We start from the raw sequence: 10,587 nt of genomic DNA on the forward strand, positions 1-10,587 counted from the left end.
CATTCATTTATTCATATAATAAAATAAATGCTGCCACATGAGTGCATTGGTATTTCATTTGACTTTGTTTTTGTAGATGAAAGAGTTTGATGATATGATGGGGTTTAGGACAGGGATAGGTGATGTGTGGTCATGGTGGAGAACATGGAGGTGAGGGACTCTTGAGTGGAAGCTCCTCTCCCGGTTCCACCAGCACCACAACGTTCTCCTTCTTCGGAAGGAACACAGCGGCGTACAGCGGCTCTCTGAGCTCCACATCATACCGGTGCAGCAGCTCCACCCCTTCTTCTGCTTCTCCACACACTCTGTAAAATGCCACCGCACCACCCCAGAAATCCATGTACACGCCCAGCCTGGTGGCTTTCAGGGCATTCAGGGGCGTTTCCACACCTCCATGCCAGGCCGAGAAGCCACGCCCACTCCACTCAACGCACCAGGAGATGCTGCTTCCTGTGACGCACGCTTCGCTTTGGTCGCTCTGACGCGGGATCCCTTCGTACGTCACGCCCACATGAACCCCTGCGCCGCTCACGTCCGTCTCAAAGTAATGGCGCCCGGAGGAGAAGCTCTGAGCTGTCAGAGCCTGTTTCCAGTGCATGAAGCGCTCAGGGTGCGCAGGGTAGCTGTGCTGCCAGGGCGTGGTGTTGGTCAGCTTCCTGCCCTGCTCAGTCAGGCGCAGGAACTGGTGCACCGTGTCACCACTGAACATCAACGAAGACGCATCTGAGGACAGAAGAAGAGTCAGGTTTAGATCTGGAACATTCGCACCATCACTCCACTGATATAACAGAAAACTGGGCGTGGCTAAATAGAGTGGGTGGGGTTGTGTGTCTGTGTGTGTGTGGTGTGTGTCTGTGTGTGTGTGTGTGTGGTTCATAACTTGGCATTTTATTCATTCACACACACACACACACACACACACACACACACACACACACACACACACACAGGTTTCCTTACAGTTCAGGAAGTCGTCTCTGCTCCGAGGCTCAGACGGGGACATGTTCAGCAGTACAGGACTGAGAGGATAAAAGTCTCTCTGGTTGAGTTTATTATCTGCAGGAACACAACAGCTTTAGTTACACATGTGTGTGTGTGGTGTGTGTGTGCCTGTGTGTGTGTGTATGTGTGTGCCTGTGCATGTGTGTGTGTGTTTTTGTATATATGTGTGTGTGTGTGTGTGTGTGTGTGTGTGTGTGTGTGTGTGTGTCCCAACTTAAGGTCTCTTTCAGCGAATTGCAGTATGCCTTGAGCAGTGTGTCACACATCTCCTGCGTGGTGTGTGTGATGATGCGGCCGAAAGCCTGAAGACGATCTGTCTGAGCCACACACACATCAGGCAGAGACACATCTGAACTTGTCTTCCTCCACTGAGAGTATTCCTGTATGCACACACACACACACACACACACACACACACACACACACAGTCATCCCAAAATACATCCTGCATAAATAAAATGGTAAGTTATAAGCCACACACACACACACACACACACACACACACACACACACACACACACACTCAGAGCAGTGTACCTGCAGGAAATCTATGTTGTTCTTGGTCTTGCTGAGTTTTTCCAGTTGTGTGTTTGCCCTCTTTAGCTCATCACATCGCTGCTCCACACACACACGAGCTCCACCCACCTGCTCCAGTGTGTGTTTCTGCTCCTCCTCCAACACCTTAGTGAGCTCCACCCTCACCTCCTCCACCCCCGCCTGCAGCCGACCTACCTGCTGCTGGAGCACAGCCTGCACATCACACACACATGCCTACACATGCACACACACACACACACACACACACACACACACACACACACACACACACACACACACACAGGATGGGAACTAAATTAATTTCCCCACAAGGTTGCAGTTAGCACACAAACACACACACACACACACACACACACACACACACACACACAGGATGGGAACTAAATTAATTTCCCACAAGGTTGCAGTTAGCACACAAACACACACACACACACACACACACACACACACACACACACAGGATGGGAACTAAATTAATTTCCCACAAGGTTGCAGTTAGCACACACACACACACACACACACACACACACACACACACACACACACACACACACACACACACACACACCTTTGTATTTATTAAACAATGACACATAATACTTTTTTTTATACATTTCTAGTTACCTGTGAGATCATGTCCTACAGAAAAATGCAGCTTTCTCTCTGACTGTTACAAAACACTGACACTGGAGACTCAGTGGAGACACGTCACAGTTTATATATATACAAACCCGATTCAAAAAAAGTTGGGACACTGTACAAATTGTGAACAAAAAAGTAATGGAATAATTTACAAATCTCATAAACTTATATTTTATTCACAATAGAATATCGATAAAATATCAAATGTTGAAAGTGAGACATTTTGAAATGTCATGCCAAATATTGTCTCATTTTAGATTTCATGAGAGCTACACATTCTAAAAATGTTGGGACAGGTAGCAATAAGAGGCCGTAAAAGTTAAATGTACATATAAGGAACAGCTGGAGGACCAACTTGCAGCTTATTAGATCAACTGGCAACATGATTGGGTATAAAAAGAGTCTCTCAGAGTGGCAGTGTCTCTCAGAAGTCAAGATGGGCAGAGGATCACCGATTCCCCCAACGCTGCAGTGAGAAATAGTGGAGCAAAATCAGAAAGGAGTTTCTCAGAGACAAACTGCAAAGAGTTTGAAGTTCTCATCATCTACAGTGCATCATATCATCCAAAGATTCAGAGAATCTGGAACAATCTCTGTGCGTGAGGGTGAAGGCTGGAAAACATACTGAATGCCCGTGATCTTCAGGCCCTTAGACGCCACTGCATCACATACAGGAATGCTGCTGTAATGGAAATCACAACATGGGCTCAGGAGAACTTCCAGAAAACATTGTTGGTGAACACAATCCCCCGTGCCATTCGCCGTCGCCGGCTAAAACTCTATAGGTCAAAAAAGAAGCCGTATCTAAACATGATCCAGAAGCTCAGGCGTTTTCTCTGGGCCAAGGCTCATTTAAAATGCACTGTGGCAAAGTGGAAAACTGTTCTGTGGTCAGACGAATCAAAATTTGAAGTTCTTTTTGGAAAACTGGGACGCCATGTCATCCGGACTAAAGAGGACAAGGACAACCCAAGTTGTTCTCAGCGCTCAGTTCAGAAGCCTGCATCTCTGGTTGTACGGGGTTGCATGTGTGTGTGTGGCATGGGCAGCTGCACATCTGGAAAGGCACTATCAATGCTGAAAGGTTTATCCAAGTTCTAGAACAACATATGCTCCCATCCAGACGTCGTCTCTTTCAGGGAAGACCTTGCATTTTCCAACATGACAATGCCAGACCACATACTGCATCAATTACAACATCATGGCTGTGTAGAAGAAGAATCCGGGTACTGAAATGGCAGTCTGCAGTCCAGATCTTTCACCCATAGAAAACATTTGGTGCATCATAAAGAGGAAGATGCAACGAAGAAGACCTGAGACAGTTGAGCAACTAGAAGCCTGTATTAGACAAGAATGGGAGAACATTCCTATTCCTAAACTTGAGCAGCTTGTCTCCTCAGTCCTCAGATGTTTGCAGATTGTTATTAAAAGAAGAGGGGATGCCACACAGTGGTAAACATGGCCTTGTCCCAACTTTTTTGAGATGTGTTGATGCCATGAAATTTAAAATCAACTTATTACTTTCCCTTAAAATTAGAATTTTTCCCTTAGAACATTTTCTCAATTTAAACATTTGATATGTCATCTATGTTATGAATAAAATATTGAAATGTAAAACTTCCACATCATTGCATTCTGTTTTTATTCACAATTTGTACAGTGTCCCAACATTTTTGGAATCAGGTTTATATTTACAGTGAGGAAAATAAGTATTTGAACACCCTGCTATTCTGCAAGTTCTCCCACTTAGAAATCATGGAGGGGTCTGAAATTGTCATCGTAGGTGCATGTCCACTGTGAGAGATATAATCTAAAAAAAAAATCCAGAAATCACAATACAGTGGAACCCGGTTATCTTGCCCTCGGTTATCTCGACAACCCTATTAAGTCGACGTTTTTGAAGTGGAACCGCCAAATTCTCGCTTTTTCTAAGCATTTTTTATCGGTTATGTCGACTTTTTTTATGTCGCGGAACCCTAATATCTCGAGCACAAGGGGGGAAAAATTAGAAATTTTAACGTCAGTAATGTCGATCGGCACTGTGCAGCCGCAGAAGAACTCGCGAAAGTGGCGGAAAAATCAAACATTACAGATACTACAGGTGTTTGTATTGTATACTGGTGAATCTCTGCTGTTAGTAAGTGCACATATGCATTTTTTTGTTAAATGTTATGCGATGAACGGGAGCGCGGCGCTCCGGCTTCAACTCCTTACCGAGCGCGCGCGCGAGCAGGGTAAGGAGCACGGCTCTCTCTCAGTAAGGAGCGACGCGCGCGAGCAGGGTAAGGAGCACGGCTCTCTCGGTAAGGAGTTGAAACCGTGAGCTTCAGAGAAAGCGGCCGAAAGCACCTGCCACGCCTTCGGCCGTTCACGTTTGAGACTTTTCTGTCGTTTTGGTTTCGGGTTCGGTTTGGATCTTCCGGTTTTTTTCGGCTTGCGCCGTGCCGCCGGTCGCGGTATTTTTAATTTCCTATTTTTCCATTCACAAACTCCCTCTCTCTCTCTCTCTCTCGGCTTATCTCCCCCTCGGCATCGCGGATGTAAGTTTTTTCGGACACTTTGCTTTGTGTGTTTGTGTGGATTACTTCAGCCTGATGGTCATAAGTTTTCAGAAACTTAGTTACTGTTTATTTTCTTTTTTCCACATGTGGACTAAATGTGAGACGGCACTGTGCAGCCGCTGTTGTTGTTTTTTTTTGAGCGATCTGTGTGTTTATAATGTTGGAGAATATAATAAAGGTTTGTATGGAGAATGGACGGTGGTTTGTATTGTATACTGGTGAATCTCTGCTGTTAGTAGGTGCACTTATGCCTTTTGTTGTTAACAAACGTATGTACATTTTTATAGCATGCCTTCATCAAACAAATCACGGCAACGCTGTTGTGTAAAACCCTCCAAAAACACGTGCATGCACATTCTCATTTATTAACGCACATCATGTACATAAAGAAATTTTAAGCACGTTAATATACTGCCGCCATTTTGATTTTCGTTTATCTCGATCATCGGTTACCTCGATGCTTTTTTGCGTCCCCCTAGGACATCGACATAACCGGGTTCCACTGTATATGATTTTTAAACTATTTCTTTGTATGATACAGCTGCAAATAAGTATTTGAACACCTGTCTATCAGCTAGAATTCTGACCCTCAAAGACCTGTTAGTCTGCCTTTAAAATGTCCACCTCCACTACATTTATTATCCTAAATTAGATGCACCTGTTTGAGGTCGTTAGCTGCATAAAGACACCTGTCCACCCCATACAATCAGTAAGAGTCCAACTACTAACATGGCCAAGACCAAAGAGCTGTCCAAAGACACTAGAGACAAAATTGTACACCTCCACAAGGCTGGAAAGGGCTACGGGGAAATTGCCAAGCAGCTTGGTGAAAAAAGGTCCACTGTTGGAGCAATCATTAGAAAATAGAAGAAGCTAAACATGACTGTCAATCTCCCTCGGACTGGGGCTCCATGCAAGATCTCACCTCGTGGGGTCTCAATGATCCTAAGGAAGGTGAGAAATCAGCCCAGAACTACACGGGAGGAGCTGGTCAATGACCTGAAAAGAGCTGGGACCACCGTTTCCAAGGTTACTGTTGGTAATACACTAAGGCGTCATGGTTTGAAATCATGCATGGCACGGAAGGTTCCCCTGCTTAAACCAGCACATGTCCAGGCACGTCTTAAGTTTGCCAATGACCATTTGGATGATCCAGAGGAGTCATGGGAGAAAGTCATGTGGTCAGATGAGACCAAAATAGAACTTTTGGGTCATAATTCCACTAAACGTGTTTGGAGGAAGAAGAATGATGAGTACCATCCCAAGAACACCATCCCTACTGTGAAGCATGGGGTGGTAGCATCATCTTTGGGGTGTTTTTCTGCACATGGGACAGGGCGACTGCACTGTATTAAGGAGAGGATGACCGGGGCCATGTATTGCGAGATTTTGGGGAACAACCTCCTTCCCTCAGTTAGAGCATTGAAGATGGGTCGAGGCTGGATCTTCCAACATGACAATGACCTGAAGCACACAGCCAGGATAACCAAGGAGTGGCTCTGTAAGAAGCATATCAAGGTTCTGGCATGGCATAGCCAGTCTCCAGACCTAAACCCAATAGAGAATCTTTGGAGGGAGCTCAAACTCCGTGTTTCTCAGCGACAGGCCAGAAACCTGACTGATCTAGAGAAGATCTGTGTGGAGGAGTGGGCCAAAATCCCTCCTGCAGTGTGTGCAAACCTGGTGAAAAACTACAGGAAACGTTTGACCTCTGTAATTGCAAACAAAGGCTCCTGTACCAAATATTAACATTGACTTTCTCAGGTGTTCAAATACTTATTTGCAGCTGTATCATACAAATAAATAGTTAAAAATATTAAATATGGTGATTTCTGGATTTTTTTTAGATTATGTCTCTCACAGTGGACATGCACCTACGATGACAATTTCAAACCCCTCAATGATTTCTAAGTGGGAGAACTTGCAAAATAGCAGGGTGTTCAAATACTTATTTTCCTCACTGTATATATAAAGATTGGGACATTGGACCTTCTCCAAACTGTTACCACAAAGCTGGAGGAACACAGTTGTACAGGACGTCTTTGAATGCGGTGTAATACAATTTTGCATTCACTTGAACTTTGAAACCCAAACCTGTTTCAGCCTGGCGATGCCCCTGTGCACAAAGTGAGCTCCATGAAGATCTGCTTTACATGGTTTGGAGAGGAAGATCTTGAGAGGCCTGCTATAGAGCGCTGATCTCATCCCTACTAGGGATGATTGTGAACACTGACTTTACCCCAGGTCTCCTCACCTTCTCACCTACTTCAGTACCTGCCTTTATTAACACCCTTGTGGCTTGAGGAACACAAAATGTCTACAAACACACTTGAAATCTAGTAAAACATCTTCCCAGAAGAGTGGAGGGAATTATAAGAGCCGATTGGGACTAAATGTGGAATGCGACACTCAAAAAGCACATACTGTACTTATGACCAGGTGACTACAATTTTATCAAATTAAAGTGCAATGGCCTACATCAAACAGGAAGTTGACTCCCCAAAATCTCTATCAAGGAATAATAATATTAATAATAATAATAATAATAATAATAATAATAAAATCTGAGTATGCTGAAAAAGTATTTACTGTTTATCTATGTTTTTATATAATAATAAAAAACATCAAATCTAAAATTTAATTTCTATGAGAAAATACTGCCCCTAGGGGTGAACATTTAAACTGCTTGTCATGTCGTCTGTATAAACCGAGTCTATTAGTGAACATTAGTGGACATTAGTAAACATTAGTGGACATTAGTAAACATTAGTGGACATTAGTGGACATTACTGAACATAGCGGATATTAGTCAACATTAGTGAACATTAGTGGACATTAGTAAATATTAGTGGGCATTAGTGAACATTAGTGAACATTAATAGACATAAGTGGACATTAGTAAACATTAGTGAACATTAGTGGACATTAGTGAACATAAGTGGACATAAGTGTACATTAGTGAACATTAGTGGATATTAGTGAACATTAATGGACATTAGTGGACATTAGTAAACATTAGTGGACATTAGTGAACATAAGTGGGCATTAGTGGACATTAATTGACATTAGTGAACATTAGTGGACATTAGTGAACATTAGTGGACATTAGTGAACATAAGTGGGCATTAGTGGACATTAATTGACATTAGTGGACATTAGTGAACATTAGTGGACATTAGTGAACATAAGTGGGCATTAGTGGACATTAATTGACATTAGTGAACATTAGTGGATATTAGAGGACATTAGTGAACGTTAGTGGACATTAGTGAACATTAGTGGACATTGATGAACATAAATGTACCTCTACAGACACAATGCAGCTCTGCAGTTTGTTAATGGATTTCTCAGCTGTTGTCACCATCTTCACCAGTTCCATCTGTTTCTCCTGCAGCTCTTTCTGTGGATTTACGAACATTTACACAATTTATTTATACACACACATTATACACATTATACACACATTATACACATACACACATTATACACACATTATACACACACACATTATACACACAGTATACACATACATTATACAAACAGTATACACATACACACATTATACACACAATATATACACACACACACATTATACACACAGTATACACATACATTATACACACAGTATACACATACACACATTATACACACAGTATACACATACACACATTATACACACAGTATACATACATTATACACACATTATACACATACACATTATACACATTATATACACACATTATACATTATACACACAGTATACATACACACATTATACACACAGTATATACATACATTATACACATAGTATACATATACACATATACACACATATATATACACATTATACACACATTATACATATATATACACATTATACACATTATATACACATTATACACACACATATATACACATTATATATACACACACACATTATATATATATACATACATTATATACACATATACACACATTATACATACATATATACACATACACACATTATACATTATACACACAGTATACATTCTATACTTAGAATCTACATCTACAATTTATACTCTACATTTTATACTCTACACTATACTCTACACTTTATACTCTACACTTTATACTCTACATCTACAATTTATACGCTACACTTTATACTCTACACTCGATACTCTACACTTTATACTCTACATCTACAATTTATACTCTACATTTTATACTCTACACTTTTTATGCCACACTTTATACTCTACACTCTACACTCGATACTCTACACTTTATACTCTACACTCTCTACTCTACACTTTATACTCTACACTTTATACTCTACATCTACAATTTATACGCTACACTTTATACTCTACACTATACTCTACACTCTATACTCTACACTTTATACTCTACATCTACAATTTATACTCTACATTTTATACTCTACACTCTATACGCCACACTTTATACTCTACACTTTATACTCTACACTCTACACTTTATACTCTACACTTTATACTCTACACTCTATACTCTACACTCTACACTCGATACTCTACACTTTATACTCTACATTTTATACTCTACACTCTACACTCGATACCCTACACTTTATACTCTACACTTTATACTCTACACTTTATACTCTACACTCTACACTTTATACTCTACACTCTATACTCTACACTTTATACACATACACATTATACTCTACACTCTATACTCTACACTATACTCTACACTCGATACTCTACACTTTATACTCTACAATTTATACTCACACTTTATACTCTACATTATACACACATTATACACATACACTTATACACACAGTATACACATACACACATTATACATACACATTATACTCTACATTATATACACATATATACACTTATATACTCTACACTCTATATACACTTTATACACATACACTTATACACACAGTATACTCTACACTTTATACTCTACATCTACAATTTATACTCTACATTTTATACTCTACATTTACAATTTATACTCTACACTTTATACTCTACATTTTATACTCTACATTATACACATATACACATATATACACACACATTATATACACTTTATACACACTTTATACACTCTATACTCTACACTCTATACTACACTTTATACTCTATACACTTTATACTCTACACTCTATACGCCACATTTTATACTCTACACTCTACACATTATACACACTTTATACTCACACTTTATACTACACTCTACACTATATACTCTACACTTATACTCTACACACATTATACTCTACACTCTATACTCTACACTCTCTACTCTACACTTTATACTCTACATCTACAATTTATACTCTACACACTTTATACTCTACAATTTATACTCTACATTATATACATATACACATACACACATTATACTCTACACTCTATACACACACTTTATACTCTACACTCTACACTCTACACTATACTCTACATTATACACACTTATACACATACACTTTATACTCACACTTTATACTCACACTTTATACTACACTTTATACACTCTATACTACACTTTATACACACATTATACACACAGTATACATTATACACTTTATACTCTACATTTTATACTCTACATACACTTTATACTCTACACTCTATACACACACTTTATACACTACACTTTATACACACACACATTATACTCTACACATTATACACTATACACATACACTTTATACTCTACACTATATACTCTACACTTTATACTCTACATTATACACAGTATACATTATACACTTATACTCTACATCTACAATTTATACTCTACACTCTACACACTTTATACTCTACAC

General features: G+C 40.0%; 1 protein-coding gene across 1 annotated transcript in view; it reads right to left on the reverse strand.

Annotated features, from left to right (window-relative positions):
- Window positions 1-10,587, reverse strand: part of LOC124388472 (E3 ubiquitin-protein ligase TRIM16-like) — a 15,060-nt gene continuing 4,473 nt past the window's right edge. Inside the window, exons 2-6 of the mRNA XM_046853129.1 lie at window positions 8,068-8,163; window positions 1,540-1,773; window positions 1,217-1,382; window positions 961-1,056; window positions 1-723 (exon numbers count right to left, since the gene is read on the reverse strand). Coding sequence (XP_046709085.1) covers window positions 131-723; window positions 961-1,056; window positions 1,217-1,382; window positions 1,540-1,773; window positions 8,068-8,163 — 1,185 coding nt within the window. The 3' untranslated portion in view covers window positions 1-130. The remainder of the gene's footprint in view (window positions 724-960; window positions 1,057-1,216; window positions 1,383-1,539; window positions 1,774-8,067; window positions 8,164-10,587) is intronic.

The sequence above is a fragment of the Silurus meridionalis genome, chromosome 7 (assembly GCF_014805685.1).
Source record: "Silurus meridionalis isolate SWU-2019-XX chromosome 7, ASM1480568v1, whole genome shotgun sequence".
NCBI lineage: Eukaryota > Metazoa > Chordata > Actinopteri > Siluriformes > Siluridae > Silurus > Silurus meridionalis.